Source organism: Hyla sarda, chromosome 9 (genome assembly GCF_029499605.1).
Source record: "Hyla sarda isolate aHylSar1 chromosome 9, aHylSar1.hap1, whole genome shotgun sequence".
Taxonomy (NCBI): Eukaryota; Metazoa; Chordata; class Amphibia; order Anura; family Hylidae; genus Hyla; species Hyla sarda.
Window position 1 is genome coordinate 91495482 of NC_079197.1, and position 27899 is coordinate 91523380.

Here is a 27899-nt window from a genome sequence, read left to right on the forward strand (position 1 = left end):
CTGTTCTCCGCTACAGTGATGTATTTTGCAAGCAATATGACAGGATTCTGTGGAAATATATACCATGTTGTGACACATTGAAAGATAAAGTATTAAAACGCATTGAAAAGTCAACAGCATGATGATTTGCATTCTGGTCGGCAAAAGCAGGCAGCCCAGGGAGTCACTTTAATTTCATGCTAGAGTGATTATCTATGCTTCACCTTTTAGTATATAATCATATAAACAATTAATGTATCGTAGGGCCAATATAGGATGCTATTATAAAATATTGTCATGCCTAATAGACCTTGAAAACAGAGCCCATGAGTCAATATACATAGAGATTTAAACTACCTTATAATTGTGGTCCCTTCAAAAATATATCTTTAGTAATGTATATACTATTTTAATGGTGTTATTATTACTTATATTAGGTTTTCTGTTCAAATCTCTACTTGCTATTTGATCACAAGTGTTCATAATTTTATTTTAGGTGCAGGTTCAAGGGATGACTGGGAATATCCAGTTTGATACATATGGAAGGAGAACTAACTACACTATTGATGTGTATGAGATGACAGCAACTAAACCCCGCAAGGTAAAATTCTGTACCATTTCTGAATGAATAGTTTCTTTAAAGAGGACCCCTTTCATTTTGCTCTATAGGGGGAATGTGGATATTATAGAGGGGTTACGTCTAGGGCTGGTTCAAGGATTTTTGCCACTCTAAAAGGCAAAAGCAAATGTTGCTGCCCCTTTGACTCTGTCCATTGGCCCTTTAACATGCCCCAATTTACTATTGGGCTGACGCACTCTAACAAACCTCCTCCTCATGCTGCTGGCTGAGCAAGCGGTTTGGATATTTGTTGTCTTTCTTGCGGCAGGCAGAGAGGCACCACCCATCAAGAGGGCGCTCTAGGTGGCTGCCTATTTTGCCTATATACAATATATGATATATAGCTAGAAAATTTGCACTCAACAAGAATGATGATAATCTTGATTCTTCAATCAGGTGCATACATAATAACAGCAGGGAGTAACACAGACGGCTGTTATTATGTATGCACACGATTAAAGATTATCATTGTTCTTGGTGGGTGCCACTTGTCTACCTATATATCGTATACTTTATGTTGCTATTCGGAGTTGAGCACCATCAGCATAATGGGATAGGGGTTCAGCTCCTGTGGGTGTATCAGGGCCGAGTGTGAATAGTGACCAACCCAGCAGTGCCAGAGCTGTTTCTTATTGCAATTTCCTACCATATGCAATTTCCTACCATGCTACTTGGTGGTGGCCCCTTTTTCTTCCATCATGCATAGTCTGTCTACTGCAAAAATACTAAAGGTTTTTTTGGGCTAATTAAAAAAAACTAGACAGATACTGGGGATGGTAGAAGAAATATTTAAAAAAAAAAGTATATCCACCACTCAGCTAGACTAGAAGTGAGCTTGTACTTATACATTCTAACCATCCCCTGGCTCAAATTTGTTCATTAGCCTGGAAAAATCCTTCGTGTATAGTCCCCCCCCCCCCCCTTATAACTAAAACTTTAAAGGGGTACTCCACCCCTAGACATCTTACCATTTAAAAACACCACCAAGGGCATAGCTATATAGGGTACAAAGGTGGCCTCTCTGCCACGTTAGAATACACGAGTATGATAAATGGCACAAGGTTGATCAGAGGCCCTGTACAGATTTTGCATTTGGGCCAAGCTGCTTTCAACATGTCAAAAGTTTTACATGTAGGAACACTTTTAGATGACTGTAATATGCAATAAACCAAACTATGTCTTTCATTGTGGGTTAACTGGTTAAATGAGCTACACAACATCACATGACATATTTTTCACTACTGAAAGAAATTGTAAGTGTAGTGATTTAGATTCAGCAGTTTTCTAAAGTGCTGGCATGATTCATAAAAAAAACCTATTTAAGAGACATAAAAGCTGAAAAAATATTGTGTGGCTGGGAGTACAATCTAGAACATGAAGATCTGCAAACTGTTCTTTTACAGAGGATACAAACAATGAAGCACCAAAGTACATAATATACCAATCATTGTGTTTCTGTGCCGATGTACTTACAGGAACATCTGGTTATATTTATCTATAACACAGGCAATTTCTCCAACACGGAAAAATATTAATGTATTCTTTGCCAGGTGGCTCTTCCTAACATAGTGAGTGATTATCTGTAATCTTGTAGAATAAAGTGATATAGAAAGTACATGTTACATATGTACATTTAGTGTTCACGAATTAAACCTATGGTAAAAATTAACTACTGTTTTTTGGCTCAGTTGTTTGGTGTATTTGGATATACATATTGTAAAGACTCTTTAAAACGTATTTTGTTAGAAGGTAAACTCAGTCTCATTTATTATACATAAGCCTTTTATGTGGTGTGCACCTCCTGGGAACAGTTATCAGTCATAGCATTATGTAAAGCCATTACGAAATGAAAAATAACAAGATCTTGGAAAAGGCAAGAAATGACAGCCCAAAAAGCACTCAGATTGACAAGATTGTGGAAAGAAAGTCAATGTCAGAAAACAGTACAGCCAAAAGTCCTCACGATTAAAAAAGCCAGTGCATGCGACTCTAGTGGGAATAGCATGTGCTAGAGGTGAAATTTATATATGAATAGTCCTGAGCATTGGCTGTCCATACATTAATGCTGGGTATTTCTATTCTATCTACATGTAAAAATTGTAATAGGAGTACACCAGAGAGTGAGAGAGACAGGGATGAGACCACAGATACTTCTCTTTTCATGTCCAGAATGCACATTCATGTTCTGCTGCCAGGCACCCCACAGAAAGTTACTCCTGAACATATATGTCTATGAGGTTTAGGGCTGAAGATTAAAGCGCAACTGTCATGAAATCTGGGTGCAATAACCTGCACAAAATTTATTTTGATCAAAGCCACTGACGGTTGGATAGGCGTGGCACGAGGTACGCGATGCCCTGCCGCCGCCACTCCCACCCCCTGTATGTCAGCGCTGGGACCGCTGTGTGAATGACACACAGGTCCCAGCGCATGCGCCCTTCAGCTAATCTAACGTGCGTGCCGCTGCATGTCATCCAGCAAGCGCTCGCTCCCCCAGCGAGTGCTTGCTCCCTCCGCCGTCTTCCTCTGGAGTGCTAGCTGGACGACACGCAGCAGTGCACACACTAGATTAGCTGAAGGGTGCATGCGCTGGGACCTTTGTGTCAATCACACAGTGGTCCCAGCACTGACAAACAGTGGTTGGGTGTGGCGGCGGCGGGCATCGCGTACCTCATGCCACGCCTTTCCTACCATTAGTCCCATTTTTTGGGGTCACGAAAGTCTGCAAATATTAAGTTACAACATTGCTATACCCACCACCTGCACACAGTACAAAGACTGTATGCAGGTTATTGCACTCAGACTTCATGACGGTTGCGCTTTAAAACTTTGGTGTGACTTAAAGTCACTCCTGACATTTACATGTCTATGAGGTTTAGGGCTGAAGATTAAAACTTTGGTGTGACTTAAAAAAACATTTTTTACATGTCACAAAGGCATGTCAAAAGTCTTGATTGGATCCAGAGGAGTTGTCCGAGCCATGCTCAAAGGACTACTATAGAAAAATGGATACTTGCCAGGGCACAGTCAGCGGGTCATCAGATAAAAAGAGAATGATTCCAAAAAGTAATCAGAATTCTATTTTTGTTTGCAATTAAGATGTTGCATTTCGTGGGTCACCTCCCCTCTTCATCAGTTCATCAAAAGTTTTTTGATTATGCAGGTCTCAGTGCTGAGAGCTATTGACAAAACATAAGAGATATTATAACTCTAACTATACAACATTTAAAGTGAAATACAGTGGGGGTTGTGTGATAATCTGTTGCTGCTTCTCATTATTTAGGTTCATTGACAGAAAAATACCTGTAGCTATGATAAGGAACATCCTATATAATACTTTTTTATCTCTTCAAGCTCCAACTTCAGGGATGAAGTTGACAAGTGAATAATAATAACTCACAGCTTCGATTTTGGATCTGAGTGTGATAAACTCTGAAAAAGCATTTTTCACATCAGCAGGGCAGTGTTATAGACAACCAACACTGCTGTAGATATTTTTCAGTGATGTTGAGATTTGTAATTAAGTGTAATATTTAACACATAGTACCCAATGTTTTCTTCACTAGGCAGTAATACAAAAGGATAATAGGTCAACAAAAAAAAAATATCTAGGACATCGTGTTCTGTAAAAGTAGAAAGGTTATATGTTACAGATACAGATGTTTGTACTTTTCCTATTGATCATCATTTATCTCACAATAATCACAGGGTTCATGCACACAAGTGTATTTGGGATGTTTCGCACAGATCCCTCATGTAAACAATTTCAGTTGGGCCATGCAATAATTTTATGAAAATATGATGGCAGATTATTACTGTTAGTTTTGATTTATAATTCATATAAAAATACACCCAAGTATCAGAGAAATGCAAGTTGTCACTGCTAAATCAAGCTGTCCAGACATACGACTCCAGGTTATGCAGTCTATTCAGGCACAGTCATAATATTGAGGTGGTGTCTGCTGATGGTGCTCAGTCCCAAAATCCAGTAACTGTCAAATCCAAAGCATGTGAGAAATGAATGGAAGGCACTCACCAATCCTTGCTGTGACACTTTATTCTATCAGATAAAAGCAGGTATGTATACAGGTGTACTAACTAACACAAGCTAGAGGGCACTGCTGTGGAGAAAGACCAATTATGTCAGCATGTACTGTGGAGGCTAGCATTCTGTCACTATAGCATGCCTGTGTGTCCGGAGGTGCTGGGAACCAAGAAAACCGAAGTCACTCAAAAGCATACATAGAAAGACAAAAAGGTACCCACACTCACCGCAAGTATACAGCAGACCAACTTCTATGGCATCATGGACAGATCCGACTTGTGGCTGACAGCAGTGCGCTCAGAGTGAAGGCGACTGCCAGCAAAGTTTTGCGCAGATCACGCTTCTTCCGGCCTCATACGACAGATCCGACTTCAGGCTGACAGCAGGGCAGATCCGACTTCAGGCTGACAGCAGCCGCCTCCACTCTGAGCGCCCTGCTGTCAGCCTGAAGTCGGATTTGTCCGAGATGCCATAGAAGTCGGTCTGCTGTTTCCTTGCGGTGAGTGCGGGTACCTTTTTTCTTTCTATGTATGTATACAGGTGTGTTTCAATAAGAGAAGCAGCATTTGTTTTGCACTAGTTGCACTCCTTCCTGGCTTCCACTGTGTACAATTGTTGCTTCCCTAATTGAAACACATCTGTATACATACCTGCTTTTATCTGATGGAACAAAGTGTCACAACAAAGATTGGTGATTGCCGTCCATTCATTTCTCACATACTTTGGATATAAAAAATACAGCATTCTCCATAAAATCCCAGATATCATATTAAGTTACAGTATCTCTGTGAAATGCGAACCATAAATAGAAGTTCACTTATTAGTGGCCAAAAACATGGTTCTATATTATGCACTGTATTACAGGCCAAGGTAAATGAAACATACTTGTCATTTTGTTAACCATATTACACTAATGCAATGTGTTGCAGGTTGGACATTGGAATGAATATGAACGTTTTGTTCCGGCTCCTGATCAACAACCTGCAAATGACTCATCCTCTGTGGAAAATAAAACTATTGTAGTGACAACAATTTTGGTAAGGACATTATGCAATCTTCTTATATATCATATTTTTTTGGGTTAGAATAATAGCCTTTGTTTACTTATGGTGTTTTTCCTATTCACGGGATATGCTGTAAATGGCTGATAGATGCACTTCTACCTCAAAGGAACATCACCTAGCATAAGAATTGGGATTTTTTTCACCCAATATGTATACGTATGGTAGACACTTTCCACATTTAATTTAGTGAGGAGGTGGCTGCAATTCTAGTAAATGTCCCCAAAATGTCTTGAAAGGTTTAAAGGTGTATTGAGGAATTACAGTGTGATAATGTTATAAAAACTATTAAAAACTATTTTCCAAGCTGAGTTTTTCCCAAAATTTTTCTTAAAACTACACAAAATGTTCCAATATAATATAGTCTAGAAACTGTCTAGATTCAGACATTTGATTTAAATACTACATTGTCTATTTTCTCTGTCTTTTTGCATTTATCTTTTAATGCTTTATTAATAAATTAGATATTGGGACAAAGAGAGACATTACTCATTTATACTGGCAATTACTTTCTATTAATAAAATATGACTAGAAAGAAACATGGCACATTTAATTGATAGGAATGCCTTCCATAGACACTCTCTCTAAACAAAACTGTATCCGTGCACAGGATATGTATCTATATATCTTTTACTTAATTGATTTTTGCTGCACAGCAAACTAATCCTAGTGAATGGAAAACGGGTGGAAAAAACACAATCAAGTTTTATTTTTTTTTTTTTTTTTTTTAAGGCTTTACCGATTGCCCTATTGAGGCTTTGTTCACACGTGATGTGGCTTCAATTTCCCCCCATAAGATCTATGGGGTCCTACTGAATAGCTTGCAACTTTGCTCCATCCTTGCTGTCAAATTTGACTGCACTGCAGATGAAACTTAAAGGGGTACTCCGGCACTTAGACATCTTATCCCCTTTCCAAAGGATAGAGGATATGATGCCTGATCGCGGGGGTCCCGCCGCTGGGGACCCGTGATCTTGCACGCTGCACCCAATTAAAATCAGTCCCCGGAGTGTGTTCCCTCCGGCTTTGATTACTGTCGATCACGGTGGTCGGGATCCAAAGCCTCCAGCGTTGCCGGAAGTCATTGAGGTGGGTGCTGCAGCCGAGATCCCGGGGGTCCCCAGCAGCGGGACCCCCGCGATCTGACATCTTATCCCCTATCCTTTGGATTGGGGATAAGATGTCTAGGGGCGTAGTACCCGTTTCAGTTGTATACAGATTAAAGTAACAAGTAATGGTTTAATCAACCTTATAATCTCATACTGCTTTTGCACCAACAGTTTTGGAGTTAAAAATTGCATGTTGTACTGGCAAGAGAAATTCGAGGCCAAATATATCAAAAGGGTAAAGACATTACCAGTGTGACCAAGGATTGATTGCCATGGTCATATTTAAATTTGCATGTCACTTCAGTAGTATTGTAAACAAAAGCCAGTAGGGAACAATTAAATGGACGTATAACACCTGAAGGGATTGAAGAATTTGGCATTTCATAATCAAGATGTAGTTTAAGGGTGTATTCACACATACAGTATGCTGTGCATATTTGATGTGCAGCATTTGAAGCTGAACATAAAACCCTTCATAAGTTTCAATTAATTTTTTTCTTTCGCTGTACATTTTATGGTGAAAGGTGTCAATGCAAAGTATAATTGGTCACACAAAACACTAAATACTCACATGGCTCTGTGGATGTAAAAAAAAAATAGAATAAAAGAAAAAACAAATGTTTCAAAATCATCTGGTGCCAGAAAGTTAAACAGATTTGTAAGTTATTTCAATGTAAAAATCTTAATCTTTCCAGTACTTATCAGCTGCGGTTCCTCCAGAGGAAATTGTGTAGTTCTTTCCAGTCTGACCACAGTGCTCTCTGCTCTCAGGAACTGTCCAGAGTAGAAGCAAATTCCCATAGCAAACCTCTCCTGCTCTGGACAGTTCCTGACACAGACAGAGGTGTCAGCAGAGAGCTCTGTAGTACATAGCAGCTAATAAGTATTGGAAGGTTTAAAGTACTCCACCCCTAGACATCTTATCCCTTATCCTTAGGATAGGGGATAAGATGCTTGATCGTTGGGGCATCTGGCCTCTGGGACCTCCCGCATTCTGAAATTGCGGCTTCGGGTGGCCATGGTCATGACGTCAAACCATGCCCCCTTTATTCATGTCTTTGGGAGGTGTGTGACGGCTGTGGTCGCTCGGAGGTCCCAGCAGCTGGACCCCTGCGATCAGACATCTTATCCTCTTTCCTTAGAATAGGGAATAAGATGTCTAGGGATGGAGATTTTTTTAATAGAAGTAATTTTCAAATCTGTTTTACTTACTGTCCCCAGTTTATTTGAAAATATTTGTTTTCCACCGGAGTTCCTCTTTTAACCCCTTAACCCCTTAAGGACTCAGGGTTTTTCCGTTTTTGCACTTTCGTTTTTTCCTCCTTACCTTTAAAAAATCATAACCCTTTCAATTTTCCACCTAAAAATCCATATTATGGCTTATTTTTTGCGTCGCCAATTCTACTTTGCAGTGACATTAGTCATTTTACCCAAAAATGCACGGCGAAACGGAAAAAAAAATCATTGTGCGACAAAATCGAAAAAAAAACGCCATTTTGTAACTTTTGGGGGCTTCCATTTCTACGCAGTGCATATTTCGGTAAAAATTACACCTTATCATTATTCTGTAGGTCCATACGGTTAAAATGATACCCTACTTATATAGGTTTGATTTTGTCGCACTTCTGGAAAAAATCATAACTACATGCAGGAAAATTTATACGTTTAAAAATGTCATCTTCTGACCCCTATAACTTTTTTATTTTCCACGTACGGGGCGGTATGAGGACTAATTTTTTGTGCCGTGATCTGAAGTTTTTATCGCTTTGATTTTTGTTTTGATCTGACTTTTTGATCACTTTTTATTCATTTTTTAATGTTATAAAAAGTTACCAAAATACGCTTTTTTGGACTTTGGAATTTTTTTGCGCGTACGCCATTGACCCTACGGCTTAATTAATGATATATTTTTATAGTTCGGACATTTACGCACGCGGCAATACCACATATGTTTATATTTTTTTTTTATACTGTTTTATTTTTCTTATGGGAAAAGGGGGGTGATTCAAACTTTTATTAGGGAAGGGGTTAAATGACCTTTATTAACACTTTTTTTTTACTTTTTTTTTGCAGTGTTATAGCTCCCATAGGGACCTATAACACTGCTATAACACTGCACACACTGATCTCTCATCCTGATCACAGGCATGTATTAACACGCCTGTGATCAGCATTATCGACGCTTGACTGCTCCTGCCTGGATCTCAGGCACGGAGCAGTCATTCGTCGATCGGACACCAAGGAGGAAGGTAAGAGCCCTCCCGGTGTCCGATCAGCTGTTCGGGACGCCGCGATTTCACCGCGGCGGTCCCGAACAGCCCGACTGAGCAGCCGGGATACTTTCAGTTTCACTTTAGAAGCGGCGGTCAGCTTTGACCGCCGCTTCTAAAGGGTTAATACCGCACATCGCCGCGATCGGCGATGTGTGGTATTAGCCGCGGGTCCCGGCCGTTGATGAGCGCCGGGACCCACGCGATATGATGCGGGATCGCGGCGCGATCCCGCTTCATATCGCGGGAGCCGGCGCAGGACGTAAATATACGTCCTGCGTCGTTAAGGGGTTAAGGACCCAGCCATTTTACACCTTAGGACCCGGCCATTTTTTGCACATCTGACCACTGTCAATTTAAACATTAATAACTCTGGAATGCTTTAAGTTATCATTCTGATTCCGAGATTGTTTTTTCGTGACATATTCTACTTTAACTTAGTGGTAAAAATTTTTGGTAACTTGCATCCTTTCTTGGTGAAAAATCCCAAAATTTGATGAAAAATTTGAAAATTTTGCATTTTTCTAACTTTGAAGCTCTCTGCTTGTAATAAAAATGGATATTCCAAATATTATTTTATTTTATTCACATATACAATATGTCTACTTTATGTTTGCATCATAAAATTGACGAGTTTTTACTTTTGGAAGACACCAGAGGACTTCAAAGTTCAGCAGCAATTTTCCAATTTTTCACAAAATTTCCAAAATCACAATTTTTCAGGGACCAGTTCAGGTTTGATGTGGATTTGAAGGGTCTTCATCTTAGAAATACCCCACAAATGACCCCATTATAAAAACTGCACCCCCCAAAATATTCAAAATGACATTCAGTCCGCGTTTTAACCCTTTAGGTGTTTCACAGGAATAGCAGCAAAGTGAAGGAGAAAATTCACAATTTCCATTTTTTACACTCGCATGTTCTTGTAGACCCAATTTTTGAAATTTTACAAGGGGTAAAAGGAGAAAATGTATACTTCTATTTGTAGCCCAATTTCTCTCGAGTGAACACATACCTCATATGTCTATGTAAAGTGTTCGGCGGGCGCAGTAGAGGGCTCAGAAGGGAAGGAGCGACAAGGGGATTTTGGAGCGTACGTTTTTCTGAAATGGTTTTTGGGGGGCATGTCCCATATAGGAAGCCCCTATGGTGCCAGAACAGCAAAAAATACCCACATGGCATACCATTTTGGAAACTAGACCCCTTGAGGAACGTAACAAGGAATAAAGTGAGCCTTAATACCCCACAGGTCTTTCACGACTTTTGCATATGTAAAAAAAAAATTAAAAAATTTCAATAAAATGTGTGCTTCCTCCCAAAATTTCACATTTTTGCAAGGGTTAATAGCAGAAAATAGCCCCCAAAATTTGTAACCCCATCTCTTCTGAGTATGGAGGTACCCCATAAGTTGACATGAAGTGCACTATGGGCGAACTACAATGCTCAGAAGAGAAGGAGTCATATTTGGCTTTTTGAGAGCAAATTTTGCTCGGGGGCATGTCGCATTTAGGAAGCCTAAATGGTGCCAGGACAGCAAAATAACCCCCACATGGCATACCATTTTGGAAACTAGACCCCTTGAGGAACGTAACAAGGGGTACAATGAGCATTTACCCCCCACTGGTGTCTGTCAGATCTTTGGAACAGTGGGCTGTACAAAATTTTTAATTTGCGCAGCCCACTGTTCCAAAGATCTGTCAGACACCAGTGGGGTGTAAATTCTCACTGCACCTCTCATTACATTACGTGAGGGGTGTAGTTTCCGAAATGGGGTCACATATGGGTTTTTTTTTTTTTTGCGTTTGTCAAAACCGCTGTAACAATCAGCCACCCCTGTGCAAATCACCTCAAATGTACATGGTGCACTCTCCCTTCTGAGCCTTGTTGTGCGCCCCCAGAGCACTTTGCGCCCACATATGGGGTATCTCCGTAGTCGGGAGAAATTGCATTACAAATTTTGGGGGGAGTTTTTCCCTTTTACCTCTTGTCAAAATGAAAAGTATAGGGCAACACCAGCATGTTAGTGTAAAAAAATTTTTTTTTTTTTACACTAACATGCTGGTGTAGACCCCAATTTCACCTTTTCATAAGGGGTGAAAGGAGAAAAAGCCCCCCAAAATTTGTAAGGCAATTTCTCCCGAGTACGGCGATACCCCATATGTGGCCCTAAACTGTTGCCTTGAAATACGACAGAGCTCCGAAGTGAGAGAGCGCCATGTGCATTTGAGGCCTGAATTAGGGATTTGCATTGGGGTGGACTTAGGGGTATTCTACGCCAGTGATTCCCAAACAGAGTGCCTCCAGCTGTTGCAAAACTCCCAGCATGCTTGGACAGTCAACGGCTGTCCAGCAATACTGGGAGTTGTTGTTTTGCAACAGCTGGAGGCTCCATTTTGAAAACAGTGGCGTACCAGACGTTTTTCATTTTTATTGGGGAGGGGAGGGGGGCTGTGTAGGGGTATGTGTATATGTAGTGTTTTTTACTTTTAATTTTATTTTGTGTTAGTGTAGTGTAGTGTTTTTAGGGTACAGACACACAGGCAGGGGGGGTTACAGCGATTTTCCCGCTGCGAGTTTGAGCTGCCGCACAAAATTAGCTGCATCGCAAACTTGCAGCCCGATACTCACTGTAAGCCCCCTGCCCATGTGAATGTACCCTGTACATTCACAGGGGGGGACCTCCAGCTGTTGCAAAACTACAACTCCCAGCATGCACAGTCTATCAGTGCATGCTGGTAGTTATAGTTTTGCAACAGCTGGAGGCACACGGGTTGGGAAACACTGAGTTAGGAAACAGACAATGTTTCCCAACCAGTGTGCCTCCTGTTGTTGCAAAACCACAACTCCCAAACATTCTCAGGCATGCTGGGAGTAGTAGTTCGGCAACATCTTTAGAGCCAGATGTTGCCGAACTACAACTCCCAGCATGCTTGGAGTTGTAGTTTGCAACATCTGGAGGACTACAGTTTGCAGACCACTAATACAGTGGTTCCCAATCTGTGCCCTTCCAGATGTTGCAAAACTACAACTCCCAGTATGCCAAAACTGTCCAGGCATGCTGGGAGTTGTAGTTCTGCAACATCTGAAGGGCCAGATGTTACAGAACTACAACTCCCAGCATGCCTGGACAGTAAGGGCATGCTGAGAATGTGTAGTTTTGCAACATCTGGAAGGGCACAGTGGTCTCCAAATTGTAGTCCTCCAGATGTTGCAAAACTGCAACTCCCAGCATGCCCAGACGCCAAGGGCTGTCTGGGCATGCTGGGAGTTGTAGTATATAGGGTCCCAATACAGCACTGCATGTCGCTTTACGGCGACGTGCATTGCTGTAAAGGGCCCGACCGCGGCTGAAGATCTACTCACCTGTCGCCGCCGCCGCCATCTTCCCCGCCGGGATCCGGGTCTTCAGGGACGAGGTAAGTACCGGGGCCGGTCCCCAGCACTCCCCCGTCCCCCGCCGTGTCCTCCGGTCTTCCTCCCGTCCTCTCCGGACTTTCAGGGGCCGGGCAGGACGGGAGGAAGTAACCGCCCCCCCTCCTGCGATTGGTCGGTTAACTAACCGACAGATCGCAGGGGATCGGAGGAGGTGGCCGGCTTGCCACCTCGCTCCTAGGCTCCAGCATGGTCCTGGCTGTCTGTGACAGCCGGGATCATGCGAAATTACCGGGCGGTCGGGTCCCAGAGACCCGATCAGCCCGGTGTCGCCGCAGATCGCAAGGGCGATTTCCCTTGCGATTTGCGGCGATCGCCGACATGGGGGGCCTACATGGCCCCCCTCGGCGTTTGCCCTGGATGCCTGCTGAAGGATTTCAGCAGGCATCCGGTTCCGATCTCTGCCCGGCGAGCGGCAGAGACCGGAAAACGCCATGACGTATGCATACGTCATGGGTCCTTAAGACCCAGGGTGTGATGGCGTATGCATACGTCATGGGTCCTGAACAGGTTAATACATGAATATACTAAACAAAAAACTAATAGGACACTTTAGATGAGTGAGGGAAGAACACTTAGGGCTTGTCGAACCTTTACACATCAAGTTTTGATGCAATTGTTTATATATTGCATTCTTATTTATATGTTGCATTCTTAGCCAAAGCCAAGAGTGGATTTTAATGGAAGTAGCGATATAAAGTTAAGATGTATATGTTTTCTCTTTTTCTATATAAATTTAGTTCTAATTACTACATCAAAAAATCTACATCAAAACTGCATGTGTAAAACCCAACAAATATTGCAAAATAATAAACTGAATTCTTCAGTCCTCCACCGATCCAGCTCAGATGCTCCATCAGCCGTCACTTGCTGGTCTTTGCAAGATGCCAAATGATATAATCAGGTCTGGCAGGAAATGGCTGAAGCCACTGTACTGGATAGAACATCACCATTGTTTTCACTCCTGGACTATCCTTTAGTGGTCCTTTAAAATAAAGCTGTTTAACAGCAATTTTCTGAAAAATCTGAAAATGGGGCCCAAAATGTTCTTTCAGTGGATTCTTAAATAAACAAGGATGCTAGGGTTAGGTACTTAGCTAACACTTAAGGTCCTTTTTTCATACAAATCACTCTTGAAGTCTTAGCTTTTACATATAATTATTTAAATCATTCATTTCCTTTGACTTTCATGTTTGGGTTGGTAATTTTGTAAATTACTGTATGACTTTGATAAAAAAAAATATATAATAAGGACATGATGCGTTTTTTTATCTGTGCCGAATGAAAGATCACTCCAGTCAGGTATAGATTTATCTAATGACGGTAAGAGTTAGATACCAGCTCCTTTCATCTGAACATTAACAAGTACATAACAGAGCCTCTTTTCAGTAATGCGCTGTTAAATATGTTTGATCCATAATTTGTTTTATTAAAGGAAAATCCATATGTCATGAAAAAGAAAAACTACGAGCAACTAGATGGCAATGACAAGTATGAAGGATACTGCGTGGACCTGGCTAGTGAGATTGCAAAACATGTTGGAATAAAATACAAACTTTCCATTGTCGAAGATGGCAAATACGGAGCCCGTGATCCAGAAACTAAGATATGGAATGGAATGGTGGGTGAGCTTGTATATGGGGTAAGTATTCATGTTTTGTATTACTATTACAGGAATCGAGAGATTACGATATAAGATTTTTACAATTTCTGCTTATTTACTCTTCTCCTGGTTTAAATACCAACAAAGAACAATACCTTTGTTGGGTTTATATGTTATACATGTGTTTGTGTGGCTTTCCTACTATACTCTTAAAACATACTATGAGAACGGCTCGTTATAAAACTGACTCAAATGTGTGTGTGTGTGTATGTTGTTGCCATATACACAACAGGTGATATATATTGTTTCTACTTTTCTATGCGATGCAATTGATCCTTCTGTGTATAGGATCAGCTTTTAATTATGTATGGAACAGGCTACATTTTTACATCGGAGCTTTGTACAAAAGAGCTCAGCCAAGCAATGTAGGGCCATTTAGTAGGTGGACAGCAGGGAATGTTGATTTTGTTTGCACGCCTGTTGTCTGAATACAGTTTTCTATTTAATACAGTCTGGGCAATTGATCATTCACTATAAAACATTGCGGCAATATCCATATGGACTTGTTTTTCTGATAACATTTCCAGGGATTTTTTGACTTTAGAATCTGTATGTGGAGTGTTGAGGAAAATGAGTCATTGCTTTACAGCATATGACAGAATGTGATGTTTCTTAAAGGCAATGTGTCACCTACATTTTTTTTTACTGAATGATTGCCAGATTCTGAACTTTTTCTTGTTTCTAATTTTGTTTCTTTTTTTCTGATTGAATATTTTATATTTTATTTTGGTATGTTATTATGGAGGCAGCCATCTTTCCTGATGTGCTTTTATCAGCATTTAGAAATATGCTTCACAGCAGCTACATGGATATAAGAAACAATAGATAAGAGGAGATCCTGTTGATTTCTGTAGGAGAGTTTTCTAGACATGCTTTGTGACCTGTGCAGAGGTCATTGTGCAGGCAAGGGAGAAGGTGAGCAGTGTCTTGCACCTATTGTCAAGGGGCTGATCCCATCTTATCTATCTACTGGGGTCAATTTTGATTGTAAACCTGTCTGTGATGATAAAGAGGAGAATACTGAAAAGTTTTTAGTGTCAGTCTGAGGCTTAATGGTCAGAATTAAAACTGCACAATTTCTCAAGTATTTTTTAAATATAAATATCAAAATAAAAAAATAGAAAAAAACAATGTTTAAAAAAAACATTTTTCCTTAAAATTTTGAATTCCCACAAATTAACGGCAGATTCTATATACCATGATACAAAAAAGATTGCAAAAAAATGGTCTGCGGTGGCGCTGCCTTGTAGAGATCGGAATGAAGCTTCGGTCTTATAATTAAAATCTCATTTATTGATACATAAACTGAGATATGGACATGCAAAACGCATTTCGAGGGTAAGTTCCCCCTTTCTCAATTGCAAGAATTACAGTATAAGGTGCATACAGTGAGGCGCCATTTATACAGGAAAAAAAGGCGCAAAAAACAAAAACTCAGTACTGCCCACAAAGGGGCGTTTCAAATAAATTTCACATTGACTGTTAAAATTGCATACGATTAATTTTCTACACATATTATACAAAGACATATATAAAAACCAATGCAGGTATAAAAAAACATGTGGTTGCGCAAAGTTGTGTTAATATTGTCTATATTAGTAATCTTTTATGAGCGTGCGATGTATTACAGTGTGTAAGTCCAGAAAACAGGGTTGGACTTTGGATTAACCAACACGAGGCTTGGAGTCGGATGTATACGTCATATCAGTTGTTGGTACGCTGGTTCATTCATAAAACATAGTGACCACGTGCGGCTCCACGTTGATTGGTCACTATGTTTTATGAATGAACCAGCGTACCAACAACTGATATGACGTATACATCCGACTCCAAGCCTCGTCTTGGTTAATCCAAAGTCCAACCCTGTTTTCTGGACTTACACACTGTAATACATCGCACGCTCATAAAAGATTACTAATATAGACAATATTAACACAACTTTGCGCAACCACATGGTTTTTTATAGCTGCATTGGTTTTTATATATGTCTTTGTATAATATGTGTAGAAAATTGATCGTATGCCATTTTAACAGTCAATGTGAAATTTATTTTAAACGCCCCTTTGTGGGCAGTGCTGAGTTTTTGTTTTTTGCGCCTTTTTTTCCTGTATAAATGGCGCCTCACTGTATGCACCTTATACTGTAATTCTTGCAATTGAGAAAGGGGGAACTTACCCTCGAAACGCGTTTTGCATGTCCATATCTCAGTTTATGTATCAATAAATGAGATTTTAATTATAAGACCGAAGCTTCATTCCGATCTCTACAAGGCAGCGCCACCGCAGACCATTTTTTTGCAATCTTTTTTGCACCATTCTACAAGTCTACTGCCGACCTCTCATCGAGGACCCGGCTGGATCCTGCAGGCTGCAGCCAGAGACCATCTGACCCCACACGGAGGGGAGATATGCACATATCAAGCCATACCCCAGGTGAGTACAACTAACACTGGGGTTGCGGACCGGGATTATCCCACTGAATTACGCGAGACGCTATCCTCTCCCTGTCTCTTTTATCTCTTTTCCACATATAAACCATGATCACATGACCTCTATACATTCTTTTACAATAAAATCTCAAAAAGATAAAGTCTGGCACTCCAGCAACTCCTAGGGTTGTATTCAATCTGTTATCAAGAAGACTTCGCTAATCACTGGAATCTAGCACGTAATGTTACGGTATTATCGGTGGTGCTCTATTGCTGAATAGTGAACAATCAACGGGGCTAATGGATATGTAGAAAAATGAAACAATGGCGACTCACCAATACCAGTAATTTCAGTCTTTATTCATCGCAGATCCATGTGCAGACATATACACTGAGGCGGGGAGCAGTAACGGAGCTAGCAGGAGAAAGAAGACAGCGCGACAGCTGTTTCTTACGTCATCACGTACTTCATCAGGCATCACGTGTCACACCCCACCCCCCTCAACGCATGCCTATAGGAGGGGGCTCCCATATCATCTAAGCTACATTGTGTCACTCATAATAAAGCATAATTATTATTATTGTTATTAGAGATGACCGAATCAAAGCTGACAAACCCGAATTCATTACGAATTTCAGGAAATATTCGATTCGCAACGAATGCGAATATCGCCGTGATTCTATGGCGCAAATCGCTTCATTAAACTCCATTTTACAGTGTTCCAGGCTCCTGGGCATCTAAAATGGCGAATCCACATGTCAGTACTTGGGCCAAGGGACGCTGGGAAGGCAGGAAGGCAAGGCGGGAAGGGAAGTAGGCGGGATGACTCTGAATCACATGCAGGATGCAGCCTATCAGCAGCCAGTAAACCCTGTGATGTCACAGCCCTATATAATCGGCAGCCATAATTCCGGCTCCTCACTTCATTACAATACACTGCAGAAGGATCACAGGACGCAAAGCCTTTGTGTGTGTTACAGCAGAGAAAAGCGCATTCCAGCAGCTTTAATACCCTCCCAGTCACATCAGCGTTCTCGTGGATGGAGAGCATAGTTTTTTTCACTGAAAAGGATTTTTACTGCAGCTGCAGACATTAACCTCCCAGTCACTTCCTTCAGCATTGTATTACAGAGAGGGGCAGATAGCTGTGCGTTGCCTCAAATATTTCAACAAGCTGCATTAACTTCATAAACCTTAGTAGAGGAAGCAGGAATAATTTTTTTCAGTGCAATTCAGTGTCTTTGTTCCACAAAAAATCATTTACAGGTTATACTAGTCTTTACATGGTATAATAACCAGCAGTCCATTCTTAATAGTCTTTGACAGAGTGCAATTTTGTGTTTAGTACACAGCTTTTTTTGGCTGCAGCACTGTTGTGCATTGCTGGTGTTTTACAAAAATATATATTTTTTAAGGGTACTGTAGTGCACTTTTCTGCCCTCATCAGTGCATACCGCATACGTAGTCTGTCAAGGGCCTACATACTGTGAAAGGACAGACAAAAGTAATCACCAGCTGGTGTTTAACAAAAAAATTTCTGCCCTCAGTGCATACCGCATACGTACATCTAAGTAGTGTACTATTTTAAACCTGTTAATCTGTCAAGGGCCTAGATACTGTGAAAGTCCAAGCAAAAGTACTCACCGGCTGGTGGTCTACTCAGATACTTTTTTAAGTGTACCATAGCACATTTTCTGCCCACATATGTGCATACAACATACCTACATCTAAGTAGTGTATTATTTTGTACTTGTTAATCTGTCAATGGCCTAGATACTGTGAAAGGACAGCCAATAGTACACAACTGCGGCTGTTCTAAACAAACACAGTTTTAAGCGTAGTGAAGCATATTGTACTCCCCTCATATGCAGAGTAATGTCAGGACGTGCACAGAGGAGTGGAAGAGGCATAAATTCTGGCGCAGGCAAAGGTCACAGCAGAGTAGGGGTGTGTGGCAGCAGGAGTCGTAGTGAGAGGTCTGAGCTCCCTGTGCCAGCAAGCAGTCGTGTGGCGACCAGCAACCCAGCAGCTCGGTCATCCACTTCATCCCAAGTGAGGTTCACTCGGTCATCCATTTCATCCCAAGTGACATCTGAAACCCCAGTCAACAGTCGGTGAGCTGCTCAGACTCAGACTTGTGCTGCTCTATGGTCTCCTCATGCTGATGCTACCAACTCCAAGATCTCTCATTGTGCTGCCATGGATACAGCAAAATATAATTAAGGTCCTGGTCCCCAGTTTTAGAAATTAATTGCATTAGGGTCACTTTCAGGACTCCTGATGCCACCTCCAGGCTGTGCCATTCAGACACTATATGGTCTTCTCATGCTTCAGCCACCTACAGGCTGTGCCATTGAGACACTATATGGTCTCCCTATGCTGCCACAAACTCCAGGCAGTCATTCAGCCACTATATGGTCTCCTCATACTGATGCAACCTCCAGGCTCTGTCATTGTGCTGCCATGTGACTCCTTGTTAGATTTGGTACTCACACACCGGGGCCTGGAACACTAAAACTTGGGAGTTAAAAGTTCAATTTCAAAATCCTCAATTTCAATTTCAACATCTTAAATTTCTATTTGAAATTCTTAAATTTCAATGGTCTCCTCAAGCTTTTGCCAACTGCACGCTGTGCCATTCAGACACTATATGGTCTCCTCATGCTTCAGCTCACTCCAGGCTGTGTCATTCAGCCAATATATGGTTTACTGATGCTGCTGGGCCTGGGTCTGGGCCTAATTTTTTTTTATGGTAGCACTAGCTACCCTAAATCTTCAGTTTAAATTTAAAAATTAATTTTTTAATCTTAGGGATTGTGAATCCCTAGTGTCTACTCATGCTGCCTCCAGCTCCAGGCTGTGTCATTCAGAAACTATATGGTCTTCTCATGCTTCAGCCAACTCCAGGCTGTGCCATTCATCCACTATATGGTCTCTTCATGCTTCAGCCAGCTCCAGGCTGTGTCATTCAGCCACTATATGGTCTCCATATATTGACTGTGTATTGTAGGAAACATGCTTGAGTTACTATTCCAGCATTATTGCCATGTTGATACCAGACCAGTAATAAAAGGAATGTTGCCAAGGACTAGCAAAAACCGGGAACTGTGGATACTGACCACCGGCTGTTGGAATTGACTTACTATCCCAGGTGGTAGATTTACCATTTTGAAGTTCCTCAGTTCCAGTAGGCTTTAAGTCGTTCATTCTTTTTTGTCGTTCTTCAGTTGCAGAATTAAGTTGTATCATGTTTCCCTGTTCCGCCGATGAGCTAATGTCACTGGAACACACAATACTCATATTGTGGCTAATTTTTTTTTTATGGTAGCACTAGCTATTCATCTTTCAATCTTAGGGATTGTGAAGCCCTAGTGTCTATTCATGCTGATGCCAGCTCCATGCTGTGTCATTCAGCCACTATATGGTGTCCTCATGCTGCCAACCCCTCCACACGGTGTCATTCAGCCACTTTATGTCTCTTCATGCTTCAGCCTCATCCAAGATGTGTCATTCCGCCACTATATGGTCTCCTCATGCTCCCAACACCTCCACGCTGTGTCATTTAGCCACTATATGGTCTCCTCAAGCTACCAACACCTCCACGCTGTGTCATTCAGCCACTATATGGTCTCCTCATACTGATGCTACCTCCAGGCTCTGTCATTGTGCCGCTCTACGGCAGTGATTCTAAAAGCGTTGCCGGTAATCTGCATGTCATTCTGAATAACAGTTTTTTTCACTACCCCAGCACACTCCATATGCGTGTTAGAACACAGCAAAGTGTTCTACACCCCTATTGAGGCTGTCTGTAGGCTAGAAATAGCCGTTTATAATATAGATTTGCCGTGAATAAATTCGGATCAAACTGAATTTTTTGAACAATTCGGCGAATCAGCCGAATTAAATTTTTCTAAAGTTTGCTCATCTATAATTGTTATTATTATTATCATTATTCACAATTTATTTGAGAAATGTGAATAACTGAACATTTAGAAAATGGATATCTAAGAAACAAACCCTGAAAGATTATGGAAGACGGAGTTGAATCTACTCTGAAAGTTGAGTTGAAATGCACTCTCTTAATATAAAGGATGTCATTGTTAGCATCCGATGCGATTACACTCATTCATTCCTTCCATTTGCTTCCTCTTCCCTAAATTGCATGATCTGTAGTATTATCACAGCTTGACCATACTTTTCCTTACAGAGAACACAACCTTTTAGTTAAACAGTAAATTAATTTTAGCTGGAAATTGCCTTTTAGTCCTTCAGAGGTCACATATTGTCAGGGGACTTCATTGATTCATTGAGAAGTCAATAAATATTGACTGTGCCTGTGTGTTTAAAGAGCTGGCATCAAATTCAGACTTATCAAAGGAAAAACATTGATTTCTTTTTTTTTTTAAGGAAAATTTGCATCTGTAATGTGGCTGAGTGGAATGTTATCTCATTTCTATTTTATTAGAATTGTTCTCATATCAGATTACTCCTGGGATGACTCATTTAAGAAAAAGCATTTTCACATAGTCACTCATTTTACTGTACATAAGTTACTAGATAAACCTTCAATATTAGGACACATCAAAGAGTTGGGCATGGAGCTCTGTATTTCTGCTGCTCATCACTTATATAGGCAGGTACCTGGCTTGACAATACATTCTCAGCTATCAATACGTGATGTATTGATAGCTGGTTATGTTCACTGTAAAATCAAAACAAATAATAAAGACTCTCAATGAGGTTAAATTTACAGCTATATTTTAAAACAATATTGGGGGTGATTTATTAAAACCTGTTGAAAGGCAAAGTTGTTCATAGCAACCAATCTCATTGCTTCTTACATTCTTAATAAGGCCTATGGAAAATGAAATAAGCAAGCTGATTGGTTGCTATTGGCAACTGGGCAACTTTGCCTCTCCGCAGGTTTTGATAAATCTCCCCAAATGCTTGCACTGATGGTCGCTTAGACTGAAGTCCGCATAGACTTTCACAGAACATATTATAGACAAAAAAAACTGCCACTTTTTATAACTATTTTACTGTCTTATTTGTTTGTTTTACAATGTGATCCCAACCTTATGCCAAGGCATCCTCTAACTAGCTGATCATGGAGGGGGTCTGACATTTGGCACCCCTGCGATTTCAAGAATGGGGACCTCAATCTCCATGTAGAATGGAGCATGCACCTTGCTGCTTTATTTTTCTCTATGGGAACCACGGAAACAGCTTAGTAAAGTATCCAGATGTTACCAACAGTAACCATAGAGAATGAATAGAGTGACAGCATGCATGTACAACCTGCAGCTCAATACAAGGGAAGACTAAGGTACTCATTCTCAGTATCTCTGGGGGTCCAGTAACTTATCCCCTCTTCTGTGTATCGGAGATTACTTTAACAGAGCTGGCTTGACCCCATTCAGAGTGAGACATCAATCTGATCTAATTTAAGGGAACATTGCAGCTAACCATACATTTCCCCTTCAGCTTCAAAGTAAATGTTGAATTCCACGTTGACTGTTAAAAAGCTCTTCCTGGGCCACATTGATGAGCTGAGGCATCCAAAGAAAGAATCACATGTAGGTATCCTTTATAAAAGACCACATACTCTAAGAGGGCATATGGAAAGGGTTGTTTAAATTTTATTTGCAAGGTGTCTGTAGTGCCAGTCCAAAACAGCTATGCAAACATATTTATCGATCACATACATAAAAGAACCTTATCAGACCTTTTCCAATTTGGGGTGCTCCTGTGTCATTTGTATGACTTGAATACATTTATACTTAAGAAAATTCCATGTTTGCCAGCAGTGCGACTTTGGAGACACCTTGATGGTTATCCAAAAAAAAATGCCACACAAAAGGGAAGAAAGAATATTTAGGTAAAATCTTGAATTTCTAGGGGACACATAAAAAGAAAAAAAAAACATAGAGAAGTAGCCTGCAACTTTCATTTGGCTCCTTCTGCCCCCCTCCTCCATCATTCAAAGTGAGTGCTTAGAGGACTTCAGTCAATCACTGGCCACAGCAGTGTCCAGTTTTAGCAATATAACACTTCCACAGAGTACAAAATACAGCCCATTGGTAACCTAATGTGAACAGGTACGCATACGTTTCTGTGTCATACACTCGTAAAATTTGTCTTAGACTTTTTGGGACTTTTAGTTGTCCATCACTTTGCAGGGCTACAATAACTTTGACTACATCAGAGTTACACATTTACACAAACTGCAGTATTTCCGATAAATCTGGCAAAAAATGAGTTCTGATGACAAAAAGAAAATTTCCAGAAAGGGTTGTAAATATTTAAAGCAACAACTCTCTTGTGGGAGAGACAATTCAATTTTTATGTCGGCAGGGGTGAGTAATCCATCTTCTTCCTAAACATTTTGCAGAGAGTTTAGCTGAATTTGTCCTGGCACTAGCCTCTGCAGGAAATATTTTTAAAATAATGGCCCTGAGTCTTGTTTAAAAATTGCTTACTTTCTTTTTTTTTTTTTATCGTCGTACATCATCCAAAGCGATTTACCTTAAAAGCTTAATGCTTGAATTTTCCTGAGTTATGGATTGTTAGCTGGTGTGAATGTCATCAAATAATAATGAATTCTTCACTTTAAAGAAACAAAACCAGCACATTTCTTAAGTTGTCTGCTACATGTGCAATTTTAAATGGATTCATGCTTGATTTATGATCATAATATGAAAGACAAGGTGGTCCGGCCCAGAATGGGAACATTTTACCAATCTGATGTAGAAGCAGTTGCTTAATACTTACAGAATGTGATAAATAATTTGCACTTATTATATAACATAACATTTTTAAGTGTCCTTAAAAGTGGGTTTATACATTTTAGGCTTAGTTCACATCTTATTGTCTGCCCCACATCAGGCTACATGTCCGCAACTTGTGAAAAAATAATGCTGAGATGTATCATGATGTGTTGCTATTGGGACCATTGACTTAAATTGGCTAAATATATATAAAATGGAGATTTCATACACTGAACTAGATGTGTCCCTCTTTGACCATCCAAAAATGTAAGAATTATACATCTAGTCCATTTCTTGAACATATGCTCTGTTTGTGCAGAACTCAAAAGTTTGGTCTACCTAGCTTTCAAGTCAAGAACAAAAACAGTTAATGTAGTCATAAGTAGACTATGTTAGGTAACGTAAAGAAGCACCCTCGGGTTTTTTGCCCATAAACTGCACCTTTGATATTACCAGTACTACAGCGTCATCTATATTATTTCATTTCAGCTGCATCCATGAGTTTCATTACTGTACATGGGTCATGTGATCAGCATTCAGAAGGCCAGAGAATAACATGCCATTATATGTCTAAGGAAATGGTCTGTTCTGTGTCAGCAGACTTCCTGTGAGCTACAGAATGACATCATTATCTATCAGATCCCCCTTAGCAGCTCCCAGACCCCTCCCCATCCCTCCCCCACTAGCTTCATCTGTCTACTGTTGCTGCTGCTATCTCTAGGGGATCAGGATACATAGCAGTTATACACCTCCCCTGAGGCTGTATTCACATGCTGCATGTTTGCCACTTTTTCCCTTTTTTAAAATTTTTGCTGTGATTTCCCTAAAATTGCTTAAAAAATGGTGCCATATTTCTATAATTGTGCAAATAATTTTTTTTAGGAGATTTTGGAAAATCACAGCAAAATCACAGCAAAGAAATGTTTAAAATGTGCAAACAACAAACAAAGGTGCTCCAGCTCACCACCGCGTAGCAGTGCTCGGATCTATGCCCGGCCGCACATTCCAATGCAGAACAAACAAACGATCATCCAGCACTTCCGAAGAAGAGCGCATGCGCTTGAAACGCGTCTGATGATATGGTTGGTTTTATCCGTTTCCAGTGACCTTCAATAAAGCAATTTCATTTTTGCAAGTGCTGGATCATCGTCTGTATGCTTAAAATGTGCAAGAAATGCTGTAATAATTCCTTGTAGGAACACAGTCAGAAGGTTTTAAATCTTTATAAAGCACATCAGCTGTGATTATAGGTCAAATCCTTTTCTCCTCATGGCAATAGTTCCCTGAAAACACAATTTAAATAAGAAAATGCATCAAAACTGCATGTACTGTTATGTAAACTGACACCATCTTACCTATAAATCTCAGCAGTGTAGGCTACTGACATCTAGCAACATCAGCGAAAACATGAAAGAACAAGGCATACACAAGAATCCCTACATTATTCTTTAATAATGGCATATGCTGCACTATAAAAGAAAATAAAAAATTCCAGAGTGCTTCTTTAAAGTGAGTGGGCCTGCTGGCACCATATGGGGATATACATCAACATATATTGCCAACATATAGCCCAAGCTGGGGCAGAAATGAGAAACTTAACATCTGTGTGGAAAACAAAAAAAAGCAATTTTTTTTATTGTCTATTTTGGAATTTTTTATTTACTTGGGAAATTTTAATGCTGTTTCGCAATTTGCAAGGACATTTATTTTATTCATGTATAAATGTGAAAGGTGCCCATACACATTAGATTAAAGCTGGTGAAAATGGACGATTCATTTGAGTGAAATTTTATATCAAAATTGTAACCAACCAATGATACATTTTTTTTGTCCAATACTCAATAGTCCTATACTTTGTGTGGTAACAATTGTTCTGCAAAAGAATGTTTCCCAGTGAAAGGTTGTAATGGTTGCCATAGACTACATGGTACATGACTGCATTGGCGTAACCGCTCACTAGATGGTTTTTCAATAAAAAATATTCAGCAATAAACCTTCTTCTGTCTAATATGTATGGCCATTATGAGGCTCTGTACAAAAGCACATTCATGTGATAAGTTTGAATAGAAAAAAACATTTTATATATATATATATATATATATATATATATATACATATATATATATATATATATATATATATATATATATATATATATATATATATATTGTGACACTCATGGGTTTGACTATTTTAAATAATTTTCCATATAAGCAGGTATATTGAAATAAACGTAATATTCATTGTATCAAAATGTCAATGAACGACATGTGCAGCTATATGGCAAACAGAATAATGGCCCTTACTCCGTTCTGCTATATAATGCAAAGGTAATGAATGCTTCTTCAACATTATTTCTAAAAACATGCAGAAGCACTGTATCAGACAAACATTATTCATTTAGCAAAAAGCTCCTGAAGGTTTAATGAAGACTTTGGTTACAAAAAAACGCATTATTTTACCCAACACATTTGCACTTACCAAAATATTTTCTTTGTTTTCAGAGAGCAGACATAGCAGTCGCCCCTCTCACCATTACTCTGGTACGAGAAGAAGTGATTGATTTTTCCAAACCATTTATGAGCCTGGGCATCTCCATCATGATTAAGAAGCCTCAAAAATCTAAACCAGGAGTATTTTCTTTCCTGGATCCCTTGGCCTATGAAATCTGGATGTGTATAGTTTTCGCCTACATTGGAGTCAGTGTAGTTCTTTTCCTAGTCAGCAGATTCAGCCCTTATGAATGGCACTTGGAGGACACAGATGAAGCCCGTGACCCTCAGAACCCTCCTGACCCTCCTAATGAGTTTGGAATATTTAACAGCCTATGGTTTTCCCTGGGTGCCTTTATGCAGCAAGGATGCGATATTTCTCCAAGGTTTGTTTCATATCACTCCATCACCTTCTTGCATTTTATGGTCATATATGGATGCCATGGTGTATATATGTTTACTGATTAACAATTTTCTAATTCCCAATTTTTTTTTATGCTTTACATCCCACTCAGCACTAGGCTTCATCATTAAACCCATCATTTGCCACGTCTCATGTATAATTGGTATAGGCCTCAATACCATTTATACATGTCCATTAAAACTTATATTCACCATGTTGAGACTGTAAAATGCATAGGGTCTTTATGTTTTAGCAATGCTTGGAGTTCTACCGTGTTTTTGCTGCATATCTCATTTTACGGTCATCTGCTTGGTGCATATAACATATGTTGCTATGCAAAAGTAGCAGCTGATTGCTCTGAAGACACATGCAACAGCAGTTTAACTATCTGTCTTCAGTTCACGCTTGTCATCGCACGCTCTCTTCATTTCCTATTTCATTTGTTTGTTTGTTTGTTTGTTTTTTTCCTTTTTGACATTTTATCCCCTTTGCTATAGCCCTATTGTTTATTGTGCATGCTGTGATTGGCTGTTAAATCAACCATCTTATTTACTATGCCATAGAAATAAATATAAATTGTCAATGTACAGTAGTATATATATAAGATGTGATTCCATGTAACCAAAACTTCTCCAAGACATGCAAAAGCTCATTTTGTATAAATTTTAGAATACATATACAGTACATATACCCTTTTTAACATATTCATTACCTATTTGCATGCAAATCTTTGAACACATCTGCAGACGTAAACTAAAAAAATGAAGATTAAAACTAATTCAGGGAAACTCCTTTTGCGGTTTGAAGATCTGTTGCTGATCTTGATTTTAAACATTAATGCTTCATTTCTAAGGCTGCACTCACACCACGATTGCAGCCTACAGTTGCCGGATCCGGCTGGGGGAGGGGAAAACTGGGTGCTCCCGTACCCCAGCCGCACCTGCGCTGAAATCCATTAACTTTAATGAGCGTTTGGAGTCAAACAGTGACTCCGGTCTACAGTTTTCAGCGCCCATCCGGCTGGGGTATGGGAGCGCCTGGTTTTCCCCTCCCCTTGCCGGATCCGGCAACCTTAGGCTGCCAACGTGGTATGAATGCTGCCTAAGAATGTTTGGACCAAAAGTTTACCATGTAGTCGGCTAAATACCTTGAGGTGTTGCTCACCCAGCACAATTTTGGTGCAGATTTGAATTAATTGGTCTTACACATAAGATAGCTGGTGGCAAAATGCTGGTTTGGCTGAAAGCTATTTCTACTGACTTCGCTATTAACATTACATTATATATTAAATATTGATTACAATGGAAAGAGGAACAAAAGCTTCTGCTAGAAATTCCAAAAGAGCCACTGGCGCAAATATTTGGGCAACTTGATATTCAACATACCTGACCCTACTTTCACCCAACATCTGCCAAAAGGGAATATTCATGAGGCCATGTAAACATTAGATTTTTGGGTAATCCTGTGTATAGTCAACTTTATACGTCAACTGCACCAAAACTGCATGAATGTTCTCGACAAGATTTCAGCAAAAAAGTAAGAAAGACCTTCTCTTCAATGAAGGAGAAATCCAATTCAAACATAATAAAAAATAAACACAATTAAAAAGGTTGTCCAGGATTAGGATTC

At 40.0% G+C, this 27899-nt stretch overlaps 1 protein-coding gene and 1 long non-coding RNA gene across 5 annotated transcripts in view; one reads left to right on the top strand and one right to left on the bottom strand.

Moving 5' to 3' along the window:
- Positions 1-27899, top strand: part of GRIA3 (glutamate ionotropic receptor AMPA type subunit 3) — a 386650-nt gene that overhangs the window by 318499 nt on the left and 40252 nt on the right. For all 4 annotated transcript variants that reach the window (XR_008847817.1, XR_008847815.1, XR_008847816.1 and 1 more), the window contains exons 8-11: positions 476-580; positions 5573-5680; positions 13952-14158; positions 25880-26253. Coding sequence is in view for 1 of the 4 variants with exons in the window: in XM_056539722.1 (XP_056395697.1) it covers positions 476-580; positions 5573-5680; positions 13952-14158; positions 25880-26253 (794 nt within the window). In the remaining 3 variants the exon portion in view is untranslated. The remainder of the gene's footprint in view (positions 1-475; positions 581-5572; positions 5681-13951; positions 14159-25879; positions 26254-27899) is intronic.
- LOC130291195 (uncharacterized) overlaps positions 1-27899 on the bottom strand; it is a 103878-nt gene that overhangs the window by 41149 nt on the left and 34830 nt on the right. The window lies entirely within an intron of this gene.